Raw genomic sequence first — 27,454 nt, forward strand, 5'->3', positions numbered from 1 at the left:
TCCTTAAGCACCCCGCTTTATGAAAGTTTATAATGTGCAGAGCACTCTCTCTCGGCCTGCTGCCCACACGATGAACGCCTGGTGTTTTCACGTCTTTCGAAAAAAAGCAGCACTCTATTCCTGGCTTGTACCTGGCTCACTGCTTGCTTTAAGCAGAAACATTAGTAATATCTGTCTGCAGCATTCCACTTCCTAGTACTTGTCCGTTTTTGTAGCCGACAGGTTATTATAAGTCTGCAAAGAACACTGTAAGGACTGTCACCATACAGAGTTAAAGGAAAAATCATTGGTATTAGATTTAATTGCGTGTATACTTTCATGCACCATCAATAATTTAAATGGACAGGGTCTCCTCATCGGAATAATGGTTAATCAATAGGGCAATGGAACAATTTTAGAAAAACAGTCCCGTACCCAAAGCGAATCTCCTCCGCGTATATTTTGCATAATAATATCGTATGAAATAATTATCTGCTGTAATTCATCACTTAGAAAGAAAGTAATGATCGCAGAAAACCGGACAGTTCTATTCTCTTCTTGTCTAAACTATTTATCGTCCATGTTACATGGTTACACTCCATACAAATACTTTCAGAAACGACTTCCTGACACTCAAATCAATACTCGATGTTAAAAAATTTCTCTTCTTCAGAAACCCTTTCCTTGCCGTTGCCAGTCTACATTTTATATCCTCTCTACTTCGACCATCATCAGTTATTTTGCTCCCCAAATAGCAAAACTCCTTTACTACTTTAAGTGTCTCATTTTCTAATTTAATTCCCTCAGCATCTCCCGACTTAATTCGACTACATTCCATTATGCTCGTTTTGCTTTTGTTGATGTTCATTTTCTACCCTCCTTTCAAGACACTGTCTATTCCGTTCAACTGTTCTTCCAAGTCCTTTGCTGTCTCTGACAGAATTACAATGTCATTGGCGAACCTCAAAGTTTTTATTTCTTCTCCATGGATTTTAATACCTACTCCGAACTTTTCTTTTGTTTCCTTTACTGCTTGCTCGATATACAGATTGAATAGCATCGGGGAGAGGCTACAACCCAGTCTCACTCCCTTCCCAACCACTGCTTCCCTTTCATGTCCTTCGACTCTTATAACTGAAATCTGGTTTCTGACCAAATTGTAAATAGCCTTTAGCTCCCTGTATTTTACCCATGCCACCTTCAGAATTTGAAAGAGAGTATTCCAATTAACTTTGTCAAAAGCTTTCTCTAAGTCTACAAATCCTAGAAAGGTAGGTTTGCCTTTTCTTAATATTTTCTTCTAAGATAAGCCGTAGGGTCAGTATTGCCTGACGTGTTCCAACATTTCTAGGAATTGGTAATTTTCACATCTGTCAACAACTGCTTTCTTTGTGATTGGGATTATTATATTCTTCTTGATGTCTGAGGGAATTTCGCCTCTCTCATACATCTTGCTCACCAGATGGTAGAGTTTTGTCAGGACTGGCTCTCCCAAGGCTGTATGTAGTTCTAATGGAGTGTTGTCTACTCCCAGGGTCGACTTAGGTCTATCAGTGCTCTGTCGAACTCTTTACGCAGTATCATATCTCCCATTTCGTCTTCATCTACAGCCTCTTCCATTTCCATAATATTGTCCTCAATTACATCTCCCTTGTATAGACCCTCTATATACTGCTTCCACCTTTCTGCTTTCCCTTCTTTGCTTAGAACTGTGTTTCCATCTGAGCTCTTGATATTCATACAAGTGGTTCTCTTTTCTCTAAAGGTCTCTTTAATCTTCCTGTAGGCAGCATCTATCTTAACCCTAGTGAGGTAAGCCTCTACATCCTTACATTTGTCCTCCAGCCGTCCCTGCTTAGCCGTTTTGCACTTCCTGTCGATCTCATTTCTGAGATGTTTGTATTCCTTTTTGCCTGCTTTACTTACTGCATTTTTATATTTTCTCCTTTCTTCAATTAAATTCAGTATCTGTTCTGTTACCCAAGGATTTCTACTAGCTCTCGTCTTTTTACCTTCTTGATCCTCTGCCGCCTTCATTATTTCAAAGCTACCCATTCTTCTTCTACTGTATTTCTTTCCCCCATTCCTTTCAATTGTTCCTTTATGCTCTCCCTGAAACTCTGTACAACCTCTGGTTCTCTCAATTTATCTCGATCGCATCTCCTTAAATTCCCACCTTTTTGCAGTTTCTTCAGTTTTAATCTACAGTTCATAACCAACAGATTGTGGTCAGAGTCCACATCTGCGCCTGGAAAAGTCTTACAATTTAAAACCTGGTTCCTAAATCTCTGTCTTATCATTATATAGTCTATATGAAATTTTCTAGTATCTCCTGGGTTCTTCCATGTATATAACCTTCTTTCATGATAATTTGCCCAATAACGTAAAATGTCTGGAAGTAGCGAAGCATGTTTTAAACCTAACCTAGAATCGTTTCTTCGTAACAACCCTTGTGTGCCATGGACGAATTTTAGTCTGTAAACAAAGCTACAGTAAGCTTAACACTGATCACTTATACGTATCCTGTAGATTGACATGTTCCATATTTTTCATAAGAGAGTCGTTCAAATTGTCTATATAGAATAGCTAACTAAATAAATACGTACTCCAGATGTTATATGGCAAGCAATCTAAAAGCCTTATTGTATTTTACGTTGTCAAAAGTTTAATCAAGCTCGAATAAAAGCAGGTAATTATCATCATTCCTCTTCTATCTGCGTTTCATTATCTAATATTGGCCAAGTTTATTTTAGCGTGTTACACTGCGTACATATAACTACACTGACGGGTTTTCAAAAGTTTACACAGTACATTAGGGAAATGAAAAGTGTACCATAGGATCGAGGGACTGAGTAGAATGACATGAAAAGAGTTTTGAAACAGTGGCCGGATTAAGAAGATGAACTGGTGATACTTATGCTATCGTGTTTCTGAGTACTAAACTGCACTACAAAAAACTGTAAAAGAGAAAAGTATGGGAAGGTGCCTGATTTAGAATATAGGAGTTTGAGGATTTCAGTTCCAGTTGGTAGGTGGAGATGAATGGTTTAGCAACAGGCAGAGAGAGTAGGAGAGCGAAGTGGAACTGATCAAAATGCAAAGTACGTATAGGAAGGAAGAAACATATTTAAAAGAAGTCTATAGTGTTTCCGCATTAGAAGCAGAGAGAAAATGCCTGCATAAAGTACACTCTCTGATCACAAGTATCCGGACACCCTTATGCAACGTGGAATCAACCACTAGCTGCCACGAGAAGCGGGGAGTATTGCATGTCAATGCAGAAGTAGTAACAACAGATTGGGTCGGACGGGAGAGTTCACTGACTTCGACGTGGCGTTCTTACTGGACGTCGTCTAACTGACAAATTCATCAGGAACGTTTCAACGCTTATAAAACTGGCCATGTAGATCTCACTAACTGACGGACAGAGACGTTGCACCGTTGGTGATGGTGATTATAAAAATTTTTAAAGTCGCATGAAATCAGCGACTGGAGTCACTTTTGAATTTCAAAGTGCTACCAGCAGCCCAGCTAGAAGAATGATTGTGTATAGGGAGATAAAAAGAACGTGGTCGTGCAGCCCCTCATAGGGGACGAATTTCTGTAATCTTCATCCGTACTCCGCAAGCCACCTGACGGTGTGTGGCGGAGGGTACTTTGAGTACCTCTATCGGTTTTAACTTCGATTCCAGTCTCGTATTGTTCGTGGAAAGACAGATTATCGGTTTGACTCTGTGTGGGCTCTAATCTCTCTGATTTTATCCTCATGGTCTCTTCGCGAGATATACGTAGGAGGGAGCAATATCTGCTTGACTCCTCGGTGATCTTCTCGAAACTTCAACAAAAGCCCGTACCGAATTAATGAGCGTCTCTCTTGCAGAGTTTTCCGCTGGAGTTTATCTACCATCTCCGTAACGCTTCCGCGATTACTAAATGATCCTGTAACGAAACGCGCTGCTCTCCGTTGGATCTTCTCTATCTCTTCTATCAGCCCTATCTGGAATTGAGCCCACACCGGTAAGCGCTATTCAAGCAGTGGGCGAACAAGTGTACTGTAACGTACTTCCTTTGTCTTCGGACTGTATTTCCTTAGGATTCTTCCAATGAATCACAGTCTGGCATCTGCTTTACCGACGATTAATTTTATATGGCCATCCATTTTAAATCACTCCTAATGCGTACTCCCAGATAATTTATGGAATTAACTGCTTCCAGTTGCTGATCAGCTATATTGTAGCTAAATGATAAGGGATCTTTCTTTCTATGTATTCGCAGCACATTACACTTGTCTACATTGAGATTCAATTGCCATTCCCTGCACCATGTGTCAATTCGTTGCAGATCCTCCTGCATTTAAGTACAATTTTCCATTGTTACAACCTCTCGATATACTACAGCATCATCCGCAAAAAGCCTCAGTGAACTTCCGATGTCATCCACAAGGTCATTTATATAGTATATTGTGAATAGCAACGGTCCTACGACACTCCCCTGCGGCACACCTGAAATCACTCTTACTTCGCAAGACTTCTCTCCATTGAGAATGACATGCTGCGTTCTGTTATCTAGGAACTCTTCAATCCAATCACACAATTGGTCTGATAGTCCATATGCTCTCACTTTGTTCATTAAACGACTCTGAGGAACTGTATCGAATCAGTGGTGAGCGACGCTTGAGGTGCTGTAAGGAGACTGGGCAGTAGGACACGAGAAACGGGTGAGACGCTTTGGCCATCCGATGGAAGGATTTGTGTTTGAGACATTCCTTGAGAAGATTCCCTGCCATAATGCGTAGTGCCAACGTTTAAGTACAGATTACTGGTATAACGGTATGGGGGGTGCTTTACATGGTTACCTTACTGTGTTGAAGAAACCACTAAATGCGGAAGGGTCTCAACGAATTTTACAGCAGTGTATTCTGCGCACACCAGAGGAACAGGTCTGTGAGTATATCTGTATCATCATGACAATGCAGTCTGCCTGCTTAGCTCGGTGGTAATGTGCTTGCCTCTCATGCACTGGGTCCGGGTTCGCTTCCCGTCCGGATTGGAGATTTTCTCGCTCGGGGACTGGGTGTTGTATTGTCCTCATCATCGGGCGCAAGTCGCCCATTCTGGTGCCGACTGAAATAAGACTTGCACTTGGCGGTCGAACCCGAATGGGACCTACCGGCCAACAATGCCATCCGATCATTTCATTTTCATAACAATGCAGCCAGTCCTGAAGCAGAACCTGTGAGGCATTGGTGTGTGGGTAATAAGATTCGTGAAGTGGGGTGTCCGGTCCAGAGCTGCGACATAAACCCAGTAGAGCACCATAGGAATGATTTAGAAAGTCTACTTCGCTCCCGATCCCGGCACCCAACTAAACTTTCTCTAGCTTCTGTTGTTGAGGAAGAATGGGGTGGCATTCCTCCACAGACTTCCAGACGCCACACCGAAATTGTCACCAGCACAGTTAAAGTCGTCATAAAAGCGACAGGTGGGCGTACACCGTTTTAATGTCCACTAATAGGCGTCCGGTTACCTTTCGTCAGATATTGTAGTCGCTGACTCTCTGTGGAATATAGTTGGCATTGCGTGTTATGTGAGCAGTTAAAACGAGATCTGGATCGGGCCTGTTTTGAGCAACTAGTAGGATACTGGACACAATAGGCAGGGATTCATGTTAGTTTCCCGGTCTGACAAGCAATTTTAATTTAATACACCTTGAGCGCGACATAAACTGCCAAGAGATTGCAGTATTTCATTCTTGCTAGAAACATTCTAAAACCAAGATTACATAAAACGTTTCTTTATATAAAACAACCGGTTTCGGCAGTCTTTCCTATCATCTTCACAGCTTAAAATTTTTTTTGTTGTGAAACGTGGTTGTTTTAAATTAGATCTCACAGCAAGTTGTTGTGTGGATAAAAAAACAGTACATTATAAAAGGTTTGTCATGACGAAAATATTTAAAAAACATAAAGCACGTTGTTAAGTTGGCCATTTGTTTTATATTTTTTAAATATTTTAGTTATGATAAACCTTTTACAATATGCTGTTTTTTAACCACATGGCCATTTTGTCGTGAGGTCCAACTTAAAATGACGACTTTTCATAACAAAAATATTATTTAAGACCTGAAGATGACAGCAAAGTCTGTCTAAACCAGTTGTTTAAAAACAATATTTTATGCAATTTGGCTTTAGAATGCTTTTAGAAAATAAAACAGATCGCCCATTGTGTCTTATCAAAAAGAGAAAATTCAGTCTAATCCATTCTTAGCAGTAATCCTTCTGTAGGACGTAAAGGAGATGTCACGTCCTTTCCTACGGATTCAATAGCTACTACATTGTAGTAAGTCAGGTAGAGCTTTAAAGCGATCGTTATTCTCTGTCTAAATGTCTATTTCTGTGTTCACTTTATGCTAAACAATAACTAACAATACTGTTTAGAAACAGAGCAGGTGTTACTACTCGTATTATTACTGCTGTCCGCATGGACAGCGCGGCTGACTGCGATACGACAGACCAGATTCCCGATACTGCTTGAGATTTTCCTTGGTGCAACGGATTGCACTAAACCTCGTGGGCAAACTGAGGAGCTACTTCACGGATCAGACGAGGCTCCAAGGTCAAGAGGTCCGATAACAACCATGAGAGCGTTGTGATACCACAAGCACCTCCATGCAGCATCCGGTGACACAGTTGATAGAGGATTACATGGCGGTCGGTGGAACCCCGTTGGCCTGTCTAGCGCCGGAAAGCTGCGCTTTTTATACTTATAGTATAAATAGCGAGGCCGACGACAACGCGGAGGAGAACTATCGCCAGAGCTGTGGAATGTGAGGTCCGTTGGAAAAAGAATCGCGGGATAGAAGGTTATGGCGTCTGAGAACAGTCAGCTGCTTATAACGTTATTGGTGGCGCGTGCTAACTGTTTTGTAAAAACCAAACTTGTAGTCCTGTTCCAGGAAAGCCAAGTATAGCATTGCCGCGGTATGACAAATGCCAAATATAACCTTAACGTGCAGTTAGCGTTACCCTCTGGGAGGAATTTTGAAAAATTTGACCGAGCACTAACCTAGTGGATAGAGGGTATCAAACGAGAACTTTGTAAGGGTGGCAATTAGTAGAAAGCAGAAAGACTATAATTTAGAAAATAATGAAAGTAGTAAAAAATTTACGTAAATGAAACAAAAAAACGGTCGCCAGCCTAATTAGACATAATAATGTGGGAACGGTATTCTCAAAGAATTTTAATATACTCTTTTGTTAGGGGACTTTCATTAATTCTTTCTTATTAAAGTGCAATAAACACCTACAACGACCAGACGAACTACACAGTGGGTAGCAGTAGTTATCAACAGCGTAGATTAGCAATCACAGAAATGTGAAAGAGACATTACCCCTGTTAGCTATAATCATTACTTCAGCATACTAATTCAGGACAAATATGTTCCCAAAGACAACACAAGATTAAGTAGTACCTGACAAGAGTTCAAGTTTAACTAACTTACATATACACATGTTAAAAGCAATAATACATTTCATATTCATTCCACAGTGGTAGTGTTTCAGATTCATGAGCAAAACCCAGATTCTAATTAACTTTCTCCTGCAGTCAAAAATTAAAGTGGGGTCCCTTAAACTGTTCCTTCCTTTATCATCAACTATGCACATCTTACAGAAACACTTTTCATTACAATAATACTGATTCCCCATCCCACTTGATATTAATTATTTGCAAAGCTTTATAACCATCAAAATGATTTCAAGTTAGAGTTAAATTTCAAATAGGATCAAAATTAAATACCTTATAACACCACTTGTGAAACAAGTGATTTTGACTAACCACAATTAGTACTAAAACTTTGGTATTTTCAATGTAGAAACAGTCCACAGCAAATTAATGCTTTTCGTAATTGTAGTATAATGTAGCCCTTCTACTTCTTGTGAAGCAAGTAGTTTTAACTAACAACATTTATGCTCTTTAGCACTGAAACTTGGGCTCAAATTAAAAACAAATTATTAGTTCTTCACAAACAGGATATTCGGTATTTAGCACTTTTAGGATAGGACCCTACTTGGTATCATGAAGTGGACAATTTCAATGGTCAAACACAAATTCTGCAACACTTGAATTATTATTGCAAAAACACACACAAGCACACTGGTTCATACTGGTATACATATCTGTTTTCCACAGTAGTTGAAGCAGTGGCGCAATAGCGGTGTCCAGCACGTGGCGGCTACCTGGTCTCTGCTCTGGCCGTTTAATGCTCTATTTCATTTCTTCTTGGCGGCAAGTTAATCATTTTTAGAGCAATTCCAAATACGAGAGCACCATTTTACAGCAGATCCACATCAGAGGCCATTGCATCATAGATTTGGTTTCAGAACGCCTCACTTGGCACCTGCGGTGTTGTCTATGCGACTGTTGGCCAATGACAGCCTAACGTGCTCTCTCTCTCTCTTGCCGCCGAGAATGAACGCCGCTTCCACATTTTCTTGCGCGCCAAGGCCCTTCCATAGTCGAGGGGGTTCACTACGCCTTTTAAGTTACATCACATAATTTCTCTAAGTATGAACCAGTTATTTACATACAATTTTGTTTTATCAAACAGACATATTTTATAAAATTCCATTATTTAAGCACACTATTAAGTTAAACACATTATACATCATAAAGTTCCACATCTCGCCAACAATTCAAAGAACTTATCTCATACAGAATAAACACTTCACAATAACATACAATTAATTACACTGTACGGATTACTCACAATCGATAATGGTGTTACATGCTGATAAGTGGATACAAGTGATGAAGTGAAGTAAGTCACTTATAATACTACTGCAATCATCTTCTATAGTACCACTATCAAATTACCTATGACTACTTAAATCATAATAATTTTCACTGCCGTTACAGCTAATGATCACAGAAAACTGGCTATAATATCTTATCAAATTGCTCATTACTTTCAGTTACACATTTTTGACGTTATAAATTCCTCATAATCTGCCGTGCAACAGTTGGTAGGTGCATAAATCTGGCTATGTGGGCACTATGGAGGACGGTGAATTCTTCGTCCACTCCAGTGTGTGTGCGCCCTTCTTGTGGGGTTGACATCCGTAATGTGGACCGCCGCCGCTTGCTTCACCCCCGTCTCTCGAGTTCCTCAGGTGCGGAAACCAGTACCTCAGCGGCGCTGCTGATCAAGTAGTGCACGGGAAGCGCTTTTACTGTGTGCCTTTCAGTCTCTTTTGAACTGTGAGTCAGCAGTGTTGTCTATTATGTGCCAAGATGTGCACCTGGTACTACATGTCGAGGCAGTTGCGACCACCAAGTAGTAGTCACGTCCTCCTACGGAGGAATCACCAGACAGCATGCTTTGGAGCGCCTTCATATCCACAGACACATTTGTTTGTTTCCATGGTTCTGATTCGATGCAAAAACGTGGCTTATTGGTTGCGGCCCATCAGAAAGTCGGTCAGGCTTCTTGATAGGGTTGAGATTCCGTAAGAAGGAACATGGTTTGGTATAGAAGGCGAGTCTTTCTTTATTCTGGTGTTTCTGTCAAGGAAAGAGGTTTAGATTTTATTGCAATTTCACTTTGGCATTAATCTATGTGCCTATCGTGAAATCTGTACTTTGACAGCCCACGAAGTGCCGGTGATTTGCCTATGTGACCGGCGGCGCTACTCTCAACAAACAGCACCTGGTAACAGACACATAAAGCACAACTACTGAAGCAAATACAAGTGTCTACGTCCAAACATTGATTTTTTCAGTAAAGCGAACTAGCCTGTGCCAGTTCCATTCGGTAGATGTACTGAGATGAGCTGGAGCAGCAATTGCAACTGGAACGCGGTTTATTTCCAGATTTGCACAGTAACAAGAAATTTCGTACGTAAGGGTTGACACCCAGCTCAGCTCCCGTTATGCTGGCGACGTCTATAGTACGACGCTCGAATTGCCAGCGGGCTGACACCGCCTGGCAGTTGAACTGCCCCTTGGAACCTATGATGCTGGAGGGAAGGCTAGCTCGCAATGATATTGCCGTCGCGTGACTCGCGGTCGCAATTACATTTTGTTACGAGCTTTGTCCAGAATGTAGGTTCCGATGGGTCGCGCAATGGAAGCCACAGTGAAAATCAACCTTCCACCGACCTCTCCACATAGTCAGCTCTCCGACTTAGACATTTTGAAGCTAATTTCCAATATCCTCGTCACAGACGGCAGCCGTCTGCGTTTCGTTGTCTGTTTCAAAATGCTCTCTTCACAGCCAGCGACTCGTGTGAGTAGAGACGAACATCAGAGGGAGCCACGTCCAGACTTTTTAGTGGGTGATCAGACGCTGCAGAATCGTCTTTATTGCTCCTGCAGTGTACGGTAGAGAATTGTAATGGAAAAGGAAACACATGGCAGTTACGTTATGTGGGCTTGCATGAAATGAGGGGAATCTCTCACCAGGCACCTGTAGTTTGCAGGAGACACTATTTTCTAGGCCTCTTTGCCTGTTTACGTACTCGTTGTGCGCTCGGAACGGCAAAGTCAACGTGACGCGATCGACGGTCATACTTGATACACTATCCAACTTATCTGGGCAAAATTTCTTCGGATATTCACTGTGGTTTCCATTTCGCGACCAATCGGAAGTTATTTTCTGCACACCCTTTGTATTTTCGGTCTGTTAACTCCACACCTATGAGATAACAGTGTTTTTGGAAACAAACCTTTCACAGGCATAGTTTTTCTTTATTTTATAATCACTTCCTTTAAACCAGCATGCAGGCGCTATGTTTGATGAACCAGTCGATATATTCAGTTGTCACTTAGACTAGTTTCACAGCTGCTCTGAGAAACCCTTACAACCTAACAAGCAGTCGTCATTGTGCTATGTTAAAAGTTCATCCAAGGGTACAAGTAAATGCTAACAAACCAAAATACGTTCATACCTTGTGTAATGCTACTCTTTCTCGACCGGACGCCTAAATCTCTATAAATATACTTCGCAAGCCACGCCGCAGTGAATTTCAGAAGGTGCTTTCTGCCAATAATAGCGATTTCCTGCCCTATTCCATTGGCAGATTGAATAGCTTCTGCAGATACTAACCTAACCTCTGTCATGCTATTCTCCCTATCCCTACCCGATATAGGGGAGCACAATGTTGTACAGTCTTCGTTAAATAACGATAGGAGTCGTTATTTACCCGACAGGTTTACATGACAGAAGCGTTGCCTTTCTTTCAGAAATTCGACAAATATCTCTGTTTCATTTTCCTATAAACTATACCACTGTGTTACGATCGTAGCAGCGCACCTCTGATTTTTACATCTAGAGTGAAGAACACAAACGCTGGAGCAGTGTTCTAACGTTGTTCACAATAGTTCGATGAAAGCGATATCCGTTACTGGGTTGTAGACATGCAGTTTCAGAGAACTATGACCACATGTATTTATAATGGAGAAGGACACCGTTTGGGTCACTTAATATGATTTATCTCATTCTTTACCCTGCAGACAAGTTGCTCTTTGTAGTGATTACTTGTATGGATCTGAAGATGTTCTGTGCCGAATGAGGGAACAGATTATCGAAGTAAACCATACAAACTGCACCTTCTTACTTACTTTCTTCATTGTGATCTACACTTTCCCTGGCTGTTTTAACAAATCTTCTTCGTCTTACCTAAGATTTTCTTCGTATGACTGTCACATTTCACATCTTGTAAGCCGATACTGACTGATATTACTCTGTGTTGTGGACATTATGTTCCATTCATTACACGAGGAGTTCCATTCATTACACGAAGTGGAATTTTGTGCAAGTCTTTTTACATTTCCCCAAGATCGTTCAATGACGATAATTCCATGTAGACAACGGCATTATTAAAGAACACTTTGATAGAGCTCCTGCTCTTATCATGTATATTGAGAAAGTTACCTTACACTCTTCAGTTGAACATTCGCGATATGTGTAACGTACTGCTTTCTGTTAACCAAATATTCTTCCAGTCTTGTCATATGTGTGAAAATACTCCATATCGTGTTTGTTTGTGTGTAACACTACTTACTGCCTGGTTATGTTAATGTCGCAGATCTATTGAACAAAGCGATTCGCCTCACCTGCCCCTAGGCTTTACCAACCGATAATATGTCAGAAAACCTTTGTACAGTCACGAGATTAGTTCGGCAATCGGACTACGTCTTGTTTATGGCATTGCGGCCTAATCATTAAAATAATGACGGCGCAGTGGGGACAAAAAGTTATAAACAAGAGAAACACACACCTGCATTGACAGTTAGTTGCTGAAGTTTGCTGCTGCTAGCAGCAGTTAAGCTGTGGCCCGCACAAAAATTCTCCACCTTAGGCAACTGACGGGCGCTAAACCACCTCAGTCTCGCTTTCTGAACAACGGCCCCGAATTTAGCTGTCATGCGTAAGACTGGTTTGTCGCAAAGCAGAACATGCAATATTCGTACCACTGTCCAAACGTAACTTAAGCACTGGGTGCGACACTTTCGACAGTAACACTTAAAGACAACTCTCACCAACAAAAATCTGTCCTTTGTCAGTGGCTTTCCCCATTCCCGGTCCGTATCACCGGTAGAATGATACCCCTTTCGACTCATCTAGACTGATATGTAATTTCCCCACCGTGTCAAGTGCCTGCAAAGCCATAAGGTGGCGTTCTTTGTCGCCGTAGTCAGTGGTAATACTTCTAAAATATTTAAAAAAATGACACTGTCATTAAAGTATTTTGGGCTCTTAAATTTTGGTCGGACGACTTGAAATACCGGTTGGAGTGATTATATTTTTAACTGTCGGTTGACTCGTGCGTGCGTATGTAAAAGTTAAATGTCTGGAAGAACCCGCACAAAGATCTAAAAACCGCATCTAAAGGAATGAATTTGACCCCATGACATTCACTTTATGGTCTGGAATTTAGCACAAATTACCCCTACTCCTAGCCCGCATCTCGTGGTCGTGCGGTAGCGTTCTCGCTTCCCACGCCCGGGTTCCCGGGTTCGATTCCCGGCGGGGTCAGGGATTTTCTCTGCCTCGTGATGGCTGGGTGTTGTGTGCCGTCCTTAGGTTAGTTAGGTTTAATTAGTTCTAAGTTCTAGGGGACTGATGACCATAGATGTTAAGTCCCATAGTGCTCAGAGCCATTTGAACCATTTTGAACCCTACTCCTAACTATTTGTAATAACGCATCTGACTTACTTAAACTGAATTTGATATTTCTTTTTCATTACGCATCCGACTTACGTGAACTGAACTTGGGACTGCTTTCATCATACATTCATAACACACAAATTTCGAGGATGAATGGTGCTACTGTTTGAAACGAGATGTTACGTTCAGTGAATACCATCTACACTCACCGCATAAAAATGGGCATTGAAAATGACTTCAGCAATTGGAGACAATAAACATCAACCATAGGCTCCATTAGAAAAAAAGGAATGATTTTTAGTGAGTAGTTGACGTGTGTTTGGATACGGGAAAGAAGGGAATAGAAACCAACAGATTTCCTACTTCTCGTTCACGAGACAAATTGTCCTTCCCGTATAATAATGAATCTGCATTACAGATGTTAACGAAGTACTACATGCCTTGAAGAGAAGAGAAAAAGGAATGAATCGAAAGAAATGGCCTTCAGTGTTGCCACCTGACTTCCCTACCACGCCGGAGCTGAGCAGTTCTTTACAATAGCGGGTGACTAATGTACTGTGGCGACGTGGCTGCAACGACCTGCGCTGGTCGGCGTGCATTCGGCGTACAGGGTCTGTGATTACAGACTTGTCTGGCGGTTGTTGAATCACAGCTAAACTTGGTCTACGCAGTAATAATTTCCCGAAAAAATCCTATCCCAATTTAAGTTAAAGAGGCTGGTGATATGTGTCAAAGGCAAAAGCAAAGACAATATTTAAACTTGTGCTAAATTCTGTACAAGTGAAGAAAACCTTCTAACGGGAGAGTAGACCGTATAAGTCTGAGTAAAGCTCCTGAGTGAACCAACACTTAGTGTCAAAGCGCCCCAAACGTGGATCAGCAAACGAATATTTTTCGAAGTCCTTTTCATTTTCCGTACTTGTAACCAGCAGTCTGTCATATCTTGCAGCTATGAACAGAGCTTCATTCGTCACAACTGAAGATCAAACAGAAAACTGTCTACTTGACTATATGCTAATGCAATTGGCCGGTCTGCACTTATTAATTACCAAGCACAAGTACATCCTGTCCTTTTCCAGGGCAGCTGGACGTGGAGAGACCTCTTAATCTCGTAAAGCAGTCCACTTGACTCAGAAAACAGAAGATGAATGCGGAAGAGTTACAACGGAATGACGCCAGACTCTCGCGTTGGAAAGTTATGAAACTTCGCAACTTCACATTCCTGCACTTTCTACCAATTATTTGCATGCCTCCCCCCCTCCTCCACTCCGCCCCCTCTACATCTACATCCATACTCCGCAAGCCACCTAACGGTGTGTGGCGGAGGGTACTCTAAGTACCTCTAAAGGGTTCTCCCTCCTATTCCAGTCTCGTATAGTTCGTGGAAAGAAAGATTGTCGGTATGCCTCTGTGTGGGCTCTAATCTCTCTGATTTTATCCTCATGGTCTCTACGCGAGATATACGAAGGAGGGAGATATATACTGCTTGACTCCTCAGTGAAGGTTTGTTCTCGAAACTTAAACAAAAGCCCGTACCGAGCTATTGAGCGTCTCTCCTGCAGAGTGTTCAGCTGGAGTTTATCTATCATCTCCGTAACGCTTTCGCGATTACTAAATGATCCTGTAACGAAGCGCGCTGCTCTCCGTTGGATCTTCTCTATCTCTTCTACCAACCCTATCTGGTACGGATCCCACACTGGTGAGCAATATTCAAGCAGTGGGCGAACAAGTGTACTGTAACCTACTTCCGTTGTTTTTGGATTCCATTTCCTTAGGATCCTTCCAATCAATCACAGTCTGGCATCTGCTTTACCGACGATTAATTTTATATGACCATCCCTTTTAAGTCATTCCTAATGCGTACTCCCAGATAATTTATGGAATTAACTGCTTCCAGTTGCTGATCAGCTATATTGTATCTAAATGATAAAGGATCTTTCTTTCTATGTATTCGCAACGCATTACACTTGTCTTCATTGAGATTCAATTGCCATTCCCTGCAAAAAAATAGCTCTGAGCACTATGGGACTTAACATTTATGGTCATCAGTCCCCTAGAACTTTGAACTACTTAAACCTAACTAACCTAAGGACATCACACACATCCATGCCCGAGGCAGGATTCGAACCTGCGACCGTAGCAGTCGCGCGGCTCCGGACTGAATCGCCTAGAACCGCTAGACCACCGCGGCCGGCGCCATTCCCTGCACCATGCGTCAATTCGTTGCAGAGCCTTCTGCATTTCAGTACAATTTTCCATTGTTATAACCTCTCTATATATTACAGCATCATCCGCAAAAAGCGTCAGTGAACTTCCGATGTTATCCAGAGGTTCAATTATGTATATTATGAATAGCAACGATCCTACGACACTCCCCTGTGGCACACCTGAAATCACTCTTACTTCGGAAGACTACTCTCCACTCAGAATGACATGCTGGGTTCTGTTATCTAGGAACTCTTCAATCTAGTCACACAATTGGTCTGATAGTCCATATGCTCTTACTTTGTTCATTAAAAGACTGTGGGGAACAGCATCAAACGCCTTGCGGAACACGGCATCTACCTGGGAACCCGTGTCTATGGCCCTCTGAGTCACGTGGACGAATAGCGCGAGTTGGGCTTCACACGATCGTAGAGTAGATTTCTAGTCTCCAGAAAAGTCATTATACTAGGACATAATACGTGCTCCCAAATTCTACAACTGATCGACGTTAGAGAAATAGGTCTATAGTTCTGCACATCTGTTCGACGTCCGTTCTTGAAAACGGGTATGACCTTTGCCCTTTTACAATCGTTTGGAACGCTACGCTCTTCTAGAGACCTACAGTACACCGCTGCAAGAAGGGGTGCAAGTTCCTTCGCGTACTGTGTGTAAAGTCGAATTGGTATCCCATCAGGTCCAAGCCTTTCCTCTTTTGAACGATTTTAATTGTTTTTCTATCCCTCTGTCATCTATTTCGATATCTACTATTTTGCCATCTGTGCGACAATCTAGAGGAGGAACTACAGTGCAGGCTTCCTCTGTGAAACAGCTTTGGAAAAACATATTTAGTATTTCGGCCTTTAGTCTGCCATCCTCTGTTTCAGTACCATTTTGGTCACAAAGTGTCTGGACATTTTGTTTTGATCCACCTACCGCTTTGACATAAGACCAAAATTTCTTAGGCCGCTGAACAATCACAGCACAGAGCAGAAAGTCTTTATCACAAAACGAAACAAAAGAAGTATGTCTAACCCCGCTTGCTGCTTACCAGGGAAGCGTTCCCTGCCGGCACTCTGACATCATGGCATATATGCCAGTCAGCACTTCTCTTTCTACATGTTACAAGAGTCATACAGTTATCACGGTGAGTTCGACATTTCTCTAAAGGCGGCAAAACAAAAGAGCAGTGGTCGGGGAAGAATTTTACAGTCTCTATGCCTGATTTCTTAAGATTTTGTCTTCCAAGAGAGCCGCCTCCCCAGAATGGGGTGCGGAACGCTCTCTCCCCCCTGCAGTGCAGTGAACCGGCGACGAGAAAGCTTCTTCAGAGGTTTCGCCAAACCTGAAGCCTGTTGTATGCCTCGGAGCAAAAAGTCGCCTTCAACGCATGGCGGCCCACACCTGTGGCCTCTTCCAGAACCGCACTGTATGTCTCATTGGATAGTGCCGCCCCTGCATAGCTCTCACCTCGCCGAGAACTTGCCGCTGGTGGCAGTCCCGTGAGAAACCTGCCTCCTCTTGCTCTGCTACGAACAAACTCATCAAACTGAAACCTGAACTACCAGTATTATACGAAGTAGAAAGAAGGTTATTGAATTAAAGGATAAGGAGAATACGAAGGCGAAAATACAGGCACACTCATTGACTACGCACACTAGTAACATAAAAAGTTTGCACAACCGCTCGATTTAATGCTCTATAAGGCTCTCAAAAGGTAATTTTAAATGAATAAAAATATGAAAAACGGTCCGTCCCTGCGTGATATTTTCCAGCTTCCTTGTTGAAACTCAACGTTTCGTTCCCATCTGTGGAGATCATCTTCAAGGATAACCGCAAAACTCCGAAAAAAAACAGGAATTTACAGGCTACTGAGTAGTTGTGGAGACGTACGATTGCACTACTAAAAGAACGGTTGAACGGCGACTATAAGAACACAAGGGCAACTATAGAGGGGGGAGAAACGGACAAATAAGCTTTTGGGGCACATGTTGTGCTGCATGAAGACTACCGGCTTCTAGTTGGTAAGATTAAGGTACACGCAGTCACTCATACTTTTTTTTTTGTCATCAGTCTACTGACTGTTTTGATGCGGCCCGCCACGAATTCCTTTCCTGTGCTAACCGCTTCATCTCAGAGTAGCACTTTTAACCTACGTCCACAATTATTTGCTTGACGTATTCCAATCTCTGTCTTCCTCTACAGTTTTTGCCCTCTACAGCTCCCTCTAGTACCATGGAAGTCATTCCCTCATGTCTTAGCAGATGTCCTATCATCCTGTCCCTTCTCCTTATCAGTGTTTTCCACATATTCCTTTCCTCGTCGATTCTGCGTAGAACCTCCTCATTCCTTACCTTATCAGTCCACCTAATTTTCAACTTTCGTCTATAGCACCACATCTGAAATGCATCGATTCTCTTCTGTTCCGGTTTTCCCACAGTCCATGTTTCACTTTGTACTCCAGACGTACATCCTTAGAAATTTCTTCCTCAAATTAAGGCCGGTAGTTGTTATTAGTATATTAGCAGACTTCTCTTGGCCAGAAATGCCTTTTTTGCCATACCGAGTCTGCTTTTGATGTCCTCCTTGCTCCGTCCGTCATTGGTTATTTTACTGCCTAGGTAGCAGAATTCCTTAACTTCATTGACTTCGTGACCATCAATCCTGATGTTAAGTTTCTCGCTGTTCTCATTTCTACTACTTCTCATTACCATCGTCTTTCTCCGATTTACTCTCAAACCATACTGTGTCCTCATTAGACTGTTCATTCCGTTCAGCAGATCATTTAATTCTTCTTCACTTTCACTCAGGATAGCAATGTCATCAGCGAATCGTATCATTGGTATCCTTTCACCTTGTATTTTAATTCCACTCCTGAACCTTTCTTTTATTTCCATCATTGCTTCCTCGATGTACAGATTGAAGAGTAGGGGCGAAAGGCTATAGCCTTGTCTTACACCTTTCTTAATACGAGCACTTCGTTCTTGATCGTCCACTCTTATTATTCCATTATTAGCCGTAACGTCAGAATTGCCTCTCTCGTCCCTTTACTTTTCCTAAAGCCAAACTGATCGTCACCTGGCGCATTCTCAATTTTCTTTTGCATTCTTCTGTATATTATTCTTGTAAGCAGCTTCGACGCATGAGCTGTTAAGCTGATTGTGCGATAGTTCTCGCACTTGTCAGCTCTTGGCGTCTTCGGAATTGTGTGGATGATGCTTTTCCGAAAGTCAGATGGTATGTCGCCAGACTCATATATTCTACACACTAACGCGAATAGTCGTTTTGTTGCCACTTCCCCCAATAATTTTAGAAATTCGGATGGAATGTTATCTATCCCTTCTGCCTTATTTGACCGCAAGTCCTCCAAAGCTCTTTTAAATTCCGATTCTAATACTGGATCCCCTATCTCTTCTAAATCGACTCCTGTTTTTTCTTCTATCACATCAGACAAATCTTCAGCCTCATAGAGGCTTTCAATGTATTCTCTCCACCTATCTGCTCTCTCCTCTGCATTTATCAGTGGAATTCCCGTCGCACTCTTATTGTTACCACCGTTGCTTTTAATGTCACCAAAGGTTGTTTTGACTTTCCTGTATGCTGAGTCTGTCCTTCCGACAATCATAGCTTTTTCGATGTCTTCACATTTTTTCTGCAGCCATTTCGTCTTAGCTTCCCTGCACTTCCTATTTATTTCATTCCTCAGCGACTTGTATTTCTGTATTCCTGATTTTCCCGGAACATGTTTGTACTTCCTCCTTTCATCAATCAACTGAAGCATTTCTTCTGTTACCCATGGTTTCTTCGAAGCTACCTTCTTTGTACCTATGTTTTCCTTCCCAACTTCTGTGATGGACTTTTTAGAGATGTCCATTCCTCTTCAACTGTGCTGCCTACTGCGCTATTCCTTATTGCTGTATCTATAGCGTTAGAGAACTTCAAACGTATCTCGTCATTCCTTAGTTCTTCCGTATCCCACTTCTTTGCGTATTGATTCTTCCTGACTAATGTCTTGAACTTCAGCCTACTCTTCATCACTATTATATTGTGATATGAGTCTATATCTGCTCCTGGGTACGCCTTAAAATCCAGTATCTGATTTCGGAATCTCTGTCTGACCATAATGTAATCTAATTGAAATCTTCCCGTATCTCCCGGCCTTTTCCAAGTATACGTCCTCCTCTTGTGATTCTTGAACAGGGTATTCGCTATTACTAGCTGAAACTTGTTACAGAACTCCATTAGTCTTTCTCCTTTTTCATTCCTCGTCCCAAGCCCATATTCTCCTGTAACCTTTTCTTCTACTCCTTCCCCTACAACTGCATTCCAGTCGCCCATGACTATTAGATTTTCGTCCCCCTTTACATACTGCATTACCCTTTCAATATCCTCATACACTTACTCTATCTGTTCATCTTCAGCTTGCGACGTCGGCATGTATACCTGAACTATCGTTGTCGGTGTTGGTCTGCTGTCGATACTGATTAGAACAACCCGGTCACTGAACTGTTCACAGTAACACACCCTCTGCCCTACCTTCCTATTCATAACGAATCCTACACCTGTTATACCATTTTCTGACCAGAAATCCTTGTCTTCCTTCCACTCCACTTCACTGACCCCTACTGTATCTAGATTGAGCCTTTGCATTTCCCTTTTCAGATTTTCTAGTTTTCCTACCACGTTCAAGCTTCTGACATTCCACGCCCCGACTCGTAGAACGTTATCCTTTCGTTGATTATTCAGTCTTTTTCTCATGGTAACCTCCCCCTTGGCAGTCACCTCCCGGAGATCCGACTGGGGGACTATTCCGGAATCTTTTGCCAATGAATCTTCAATTACAGGCCACATGTCCTGTGGATACCCGTTACGTGTCTTTAATGCAGTGGTTTCCATTGCCTTCTGCATCCTCATGTCGTTGATCATTGCTGATTCTTCCGCCTTAAGGGGCAATTTCCCACCCCTAGGACAAGAGAGTGTCCTGAACCTCTATCCGCTCCTCCGCCCTCTTTGACAAGGCCATTGGCAGAATGAGGCTGACTTCTTATGCCGGAAGTCTTCGGCCGCCAATGCTGATTATTTATCAAAATTTAGGCAGTGGCGGGTATCGAACCCGGGACCGAAAACGTTTTGATTATGAATCAAAGACGCTACCCCTAGACCACGGGTATCCCTCCTGTCTCATATTACCAAAGGCTATACAATGAGTGGTATGAAACCGAGTGGTACTTGTGTTACGGTGATGAAGATGTGTAACAGTATTCCACCATGGGATAAGAATAGCTACGGATAGTAACAGATAGCGACCAGTTGCGCTTGAGCATTAGAAACATGTGACGTCACGTTTTTGCGTGTGCGCGTCGAAACGGAATTTGACTTCACTAGCGAGCGAGAGTGTCCATCTGCAAATCCCGCTGAATATGTCCTCCACAGATCCAGACTGTAAGTTGGGTATCAAAAAGAAGTTTATCTGACAACTTCATAATAACACTGAATGTTTTAGTAAGAGTAGTTATAGGATTTTGGCTCATCAGCTTATAACATGCGTTAGTTATTTAGAACAGTGACTAGTGTCTCAACCAAAACTGGTTGTAAATAATCATTGGTCTTCCAGTATTGCTTTATACAGTTAAAGTGACAGTGTCATTTAAACTGAGAGAACGTAATGCTGGCAGTCGAGTTCTATTAAGTCACACACTGTTGTCGGTGGTCCCTCGCTCGATGGAGCTCTTTGGCCATTCGCTGTTACTTTTGTATTTAGAAAGGAAGTTCGGAAACGAGTGAATTATATGATGCTAACAATGGTATTGGGAAATATGTCAACAGTATATATATATATATATATATATATATATATATATATATATATATATGTTGTTGTTGGGTCTTCAGTCCTGAGACTGGTTGGATGCAGCTCTCCATGCTAATCTATCCTGTGCAAGCTCCTTCATCTACCAGTACCTACTGCAACCTACATCCTTCTGAATCTCTTGGTCTCCCTCTACGACTTTTACCCCCCCCCCCCCCCCACACTGCCCTCCAATGCTAAATTTGTGATCCCTTGATGCCTCTGGACATGTCCTACCAACCGATCCCCTCTTCTAGTTAAGTAGTGCCACAAACTTCTCTTCTCCCCAATCCTATTCAATATCTCCTCATTAGTTACGTGATCTACCTACCTAATCTTCAAAATTCTTCTGTAGCACCACATTTCGAAAGCTTCTATTCTCTTCTTGTCCAAACTATTTATTGTCCATGTTTCACTTCTATACATGGCTACACTCCATACAAATACTTTCAGAAACGACTTCCTGACACTTAAATCTATACTCGATGTTAACAAATTTCTCTTCTTCAGAAACGCTTTCCTTGCCATTGCCAGTCTACATTTTATATTCTCTCTACTTCGACCATCATCAGTTATTTTGCTCCCCAAATAGCAAAACTCCTTTACTACTTTAAGTGTCTCATTCCCTAATCTAATTCCCTCAGCATCACCCGACTTCATTCGACTACATTCCATTATCCTCGTTTTGCATTTGTTGATGTTCATTTTATATCCTCCTTTCAAGACACTGTCCATTCCGTCAACTGCGCTTCCAAGTCCTTTGCTGTGTCTGACAGAATTACAATGTCATATATATATATATATATATATATATAATGCTTGATTGTGTGCTGCAAAAATCGAAAAGTATCTGGGTAGACACACGGAGCAACGCTACAAACTGAAGGGCAATTTTTTTCGTTTGAAAAAAAAAAAAAAAAAAAAAAGAAAATCGCTTTCCGGACTGTTTCTGAATTTTTGAAGTGTTCTGAGATGTGGTGCTATACTCACTTTATGCACTGCTGCAAACGGCAGCGATCTTTATTTCCTAGACTGACTCCTGTCTAATTATTGTAGCCGCAGATCACAAGCAAGATTGACTTGTAATTGCAGTTGGAGCATTGGAGAAGCCAACACGGTTGGTCTGTGTCTGCGGTCAGTCACACTCCCCTAAGCTGCAGTTGTGGGTCCCACCAGATGTAGCGGTGCTGGCCCTACTGCTCCGTGTCTCGTTCCACATTCTCTCAAAGAGGCTTATAGCTTTATGTATTTATTATTACGAACACTATCGTTATTTGCTAGTGACGTGTCACTCCTAGGTTCGAGGGAAGCATGCCCCACTATTTCTGCGTGTATTGCGCAAACAACTAGAAAACGTGCACCCTTACATGTAATGTTAAACAACAGTGAAGTTGAAAATTTGGAAATCACCTTGTACGAGGGTCGTTCAGGAAGTACTGTAACACACTTTTCTTTTCTCCTGAAGCAGGTTAATTTCATTCAGGATTCCAATGCACCATGTGATTCCCCACTTTTATGACTACAAATTCCTATTTTACGCACGTTCCTATTCAAGGGACATCCACAACTGTTACACATTGTCAATGATAAAATCCGCTATAGTTGTAAAAATTATTTATTTCTAAAAGGGAACTCACTACCCGGTTTTAGGACATACGTCCCATCTTCAGGTGCATATTAAAATGTGAGTCTACAAAGGATGTATGACTGGGGATAAATAGGTTAAAAGTATGTTAAAATAGAGCATCTCTGGTAAATGGGATGCAAGAGAATATCCTCTTCAATCCTAGATTTGCCAGAAAGCCTCATACAGAGGATAACAACGGTCCGGGCTTAGTAGTGCGCCACGTATGGCTCCGCATGAATACAGATGGGCGGTCTTTAGAACTCAGTGCTTCGCAGCCATCCATCAGACCAGTCTAAGCACAACCCAAGGTTGAAATTGCGGTGGAAGCGGGCGTGTACCAATAACGTTAGTGACTGGTGCTGTCAACCTAATCTCCGTTCAGCGTGACGGCCTTACACCACCTTAGTGGTATGTATGTATGGTTGTATGGCACCATTCTCCTGGTCGACGTAGCAGATAACGTCTTGCTGCATCAGTAGCCTCCCTATCATTCACATGCTGCTTATCACGGAATGCATCCTTCATTGGGCCACGCAGATGAAGGTCAGAAGGTGAGAGATCCGGGCTGTAGAGTGGATGACCCCAGTGAAGATTTCGGAGCTTCTCTCGGGTGCGTAGACTTGGTTGAGGCCTTGCGTTTTCATGGAGAAGTAAAGTTCATTTCCACTTTTGCATCGACGAACACGCTGAAGTTATTTCTTCGATTTTCTGAGGGTAGTAAAACACACTTCAGACTTGATCGTTGCGCCTTGAGGGAGAATATGAAACAGAATAGTCCCTTCAGTGTCCTAGAAGACAGTCGCCATGACTTTACCAGCAATGGTGCGGCTTTGAGCTTTTCCTTCGAAGGGGAGGTGATGTGGTGCCTGAGAGCTGGTTTCTCAGGATGGGACAGGATAAGGTTACGATTGTGGACGGGGCCGTAATCAGTTACTCTCGGTTGCACTACAATTACGTGAACTTTATTTAAAGAAATTAAAAGTTTAAAACGAAGTCTTAAAAAACACAATTGACTGTATGACGGCTGAAGGCCTTATCACAGGGAAAAAGGTCGACTATTTTGCGGCCGAAGGCCACCAACAATAACCTCAAACAACAAACGGCTGAAGACCTGAATTAGAAGAACAATTCCAAATAGCTCATATTAAGATAAATACTTCGTCTTAAAACAAACTGTAACACGGCTGAAGTCCTTATTATAAAAGAAGTGAAATTATTACTCGGCTGAAGGCCACTGCAATGCCAAAGAAGAAACGGCTGAAGGCCTGAATTAGAAGTCAGGAAAACAATTCAAAATAGCACTTTTAAAATAAATACCTTGCTTTTAAAACAAATTTGCTTAAAAAAACTTATTGTAAAACGGCTGAAGGCTTTATCACTAAAGAAGTGAAATAATTGCTCGGCTGAAGGCCACAAACAGCTTCAAATAACAAACGGGTGAAGGCTTGAATTAGAAGTCAGAAGAACAATTCCAAATAGCACACATTTCAACAAATAATTTGCCTGTAAGACAAGTTTGTTTGGAAAAAAATTTTCTGTAACACGGCTGAAGGCATTATTGCGAAAGAACTGAAAGTATTGCTCGGCTGAAGAACACACCAACAATAATTAGAATATCACAAATATCCTTAAAATAAACATCACAATCTGAGGAATCAGGACAAGCGGTTCTCAGCAAGTGTTCCAAGGGTCGGCCTGGGATGGTAACTCATACATAAGCTAAGGTGAGACACCCATTCAAGAGTTGTACTCACGTAACAGGATGGCAACTCAACTAGGGGCAGCTTAAGCGGCTAGCGACCGACTAACCAATCCGCCTAATGTCTTATCACCGCTAAAACGATGGAATATTCTTAGGCAAGGGCGAAAAGATAATCAGCACTACGTCTTCAGAAAACACCCAAGGCGAAAGGAAACACTAGAACCAAGGTAAACCTCCCAAAAAATATGCGCAGCACAATACAAGAGGCTGTCGAACTACTCGTCATGTCAGACAGCATCAACACTATGAGGAAAGGTACAGTGGTGGGGAAGTACGCTAACCTCCAGGGCAGGTAACTGGGGCGTTAGCCGGCCACAAGGCAGAAAATACTGCTGGTTGCACTTCACTAATAAGAATAATACTAAATTCAATCATGAATAACAAATAGAGAAAGACGTCTTTAATATTTCACCGCCTCGAAACACCTCACTCGTTGCTGCCAGGATCAACGGCCCTGGGAGCAACAACCCGCCGACCAAAGGTGAGATTTCAGAATAGTCGAGGTTGCATTAGCAGTTAACTCTTCAGCCAACTTAAACCTCCAGGGTTCGGTGTGCAACGAAGACATCGCTCTCGCAGCTACCCCTACCGATAAGCGTTGGTGCTGCCACTCACGGACAGACAAGGCGAGCAAACGTAGAAAACGAAGAAAACGAGACGCCACTATCGCTATTACAAGATGCCAAGCTATGAACGGCATCAACGCGAGCTGCACACGGCTAAGCTCCACTCCATCGATTGCCATTTTGTTTCCGGTTCAAAACGATGAACCCATGTTTCATCCTCTGTGATGACTTTCGACAAAAAACTGATACGACCAGACTCGTAAAGCGCAAGCAGCTTCGCGCCTATGGTCATTCGTTGCTCATTATGGTCTTCTGTAAAGCGCCGAGGAACCCAGGGGGCACATACCTTTCAGTTCTCCAACTCGTGGGTGAATGTCTCAGAGACAGCAAGTTTTGGAGTGAGGTGTTCGATTGCGATCCATCGATCACCTCGAATGAGAGTGTTCGCATGTTCCAACATTGCGGGATTCACAGCTGCCTGCGGCGGGCCGATACGCGGGAGATCAGATTTGCGTGATATTGTTGCATTGATGACAGACGCATCGCCCAACGACTCACAGGGCTTTTGTTCATTGCCAGCTTTCCATAGACGTTCTGCAAGCTCCTGCTAATGTTTGCCACGCTCTTATTTCCCGCCAAAACGAACTCAGTGACAGCTAACGGCTTGGAACGCATCGCTGTTACAGACACCACTTTGGAGGCTACGTTAATGATGCCACCTGTCGGGACTTCGTAAAACTATAGGGGATGAAGCGGGCATATTCTACGATGTCCCACAATAAATTCAGCATTTTTTCAGTCGAAACTGGCCGAGAAAAAAGTGTGTTGCATTACTTACTGAACGCATGCCTTAATTCGGTACACTATCGCGTGCCTTTCGGAGAACTATGAAGAAGCGTACTGCAAGCACGTGCTACTTTTGCTGACCGCAGACAAACGCATCCACAGGTCGTGCCCGGACTTGCCCGCCACCTGTGACTGGACGCAGTACAGCACCACGGATCCCAACCCGCACGAGGTGACCGGTGCCCTGGTGGGCGGGCCCGGCGAGAACGACGACTACAACGACGACCGCACCGACTACGTCCACAACGAGGTGTGCATCGTCTACAACGCCCCCTTCATGGGCGTCCTGGCCGCCCTCAAGCAGCTGGGCTACTGAGCGGCCGGCGCCCTGCATTCTCGACAGCGGCGCCTGGCTCGACGACTCATCGTTATTTCTTGTAATATGGGCCTCGTCCACGTTGTGTTAGCGCTAACAACTAAATCTCAGAAGAAAAGCTTGTCACCTCTGTTTAAAAAGGCTAGTGTCAACATTAATAAATCTTCTTGTGAAACACTAGTATGGTATTTTGTTGCTCTACTTGTGAAAAGCGCACACTTTAGAAATTCTTCCAATCCAAGTGTGGCATACTGCAAACCAGTGCTTAACAGTAGCGGTTAAAAACAGTGTTGGTTTCAATTTCAGTTTTTTATTTTTCAACGACGCGTTTCGCCATATTTAGGCATCTTCAGGTTATCTTTTCTAGATGGACGCGTCGTTGAAAAATAAAAAACTAAAATTGCAACCAAGACTGTTTTTAACCACTAAAAGTGCACACCTTGAAGCACCATCACTGGAATGACACAATCTGCACAGGAAATCGTAATTAACAATGAAAAATAAGATGACTGAAAACACACTTACTAAAATGTGTGTCCACAATCTCAGAATATGTTATTAGGAGGAGCCACTGACTTCGTTATTAACTTTTGGCCTAGACAGTATGCACCTATTTGATACGTAATCTCTTCCATTAGACCTCATCACGTTCGGCACGAATCTGAAACATGGCCAGCCTTAACAAGGTAAACAAGTACATTAACTGTTCAAATTAACTTAGAGTTACACGTGTCACTCTCGTACTGTTATGCAATAGTGCATTCTTTTCTGCAGCAGGATAAGAAATTTTTATAAAACCCAAAGGTCGTCTCGTAAATCTTGATAAATTGTACAGTTCGCATTTCCGGTTTAGATTAGATTAGACTAGATTTACTTTCATTCCAATTGATCCGTACTGAGGAGGATGTAGAACATGTCAGAAAAACAACAATACATATCAAATATTTACAACTCAAACAATGCACCATTCCACAGGTCCCAAATGGAATGATCGTCGTTTTCTAATGAACACTATATGAAATAATCATTTTACAAATACTAATGCACTGAATTTAAAATAAAAAAGGTTATTTATTTATTTATTAGGTAAAAAACGTGTAATATAACTACTATAATACTTATTAAAATGAACACATGACTC

At 42.3% G+C, this 27,454-nt stretch overlaps 1 protein-coding gene across 2 annotated transcripts in view; it reads left to right on the plus strand.

The window, feature by feature from the left end:
• Positions 1-26,493, plus strand: part of LOC124619807 (endoglucanase A-like) — a 113,605-nt gene extending 87,112 nt beyond the window's left edge. For both annotated transcript variants that reach the window (XM_047146402.1, XM_047146403.1), the window contains one exon: positions 26,100-26,493. In XM_047146402.1, the coding sequence (XP_047002358.1) occupies positions 26,100-26,313 (214 nt within the window). In that variant the 3' untranslated portion in view covers positions 26,314-26,493. The remainder of the gene's footprint in view (positions 1-26,099) is intronic.
• The last annotated feature ends 961 nt before the right edge of the window (positions 26,494-27,454 follow it).

The sequence above is a fragment of the Schistocerca americana genome, chromosome 6 (assembly GCF_021461395.2).
Source record: "Schistocerca americana isolate TAMUIC-IGC-003095 chromosome 6, iqSchAmer2.1, whole genome shotgun sequence".
Taxonomy (NCBI): domain Eukaryota; kingdom Metazoa; phylum Arthropoda; class Insecta; order Orthoptera; family Acrididae; genus Schistocerca; species Schistocerca americana.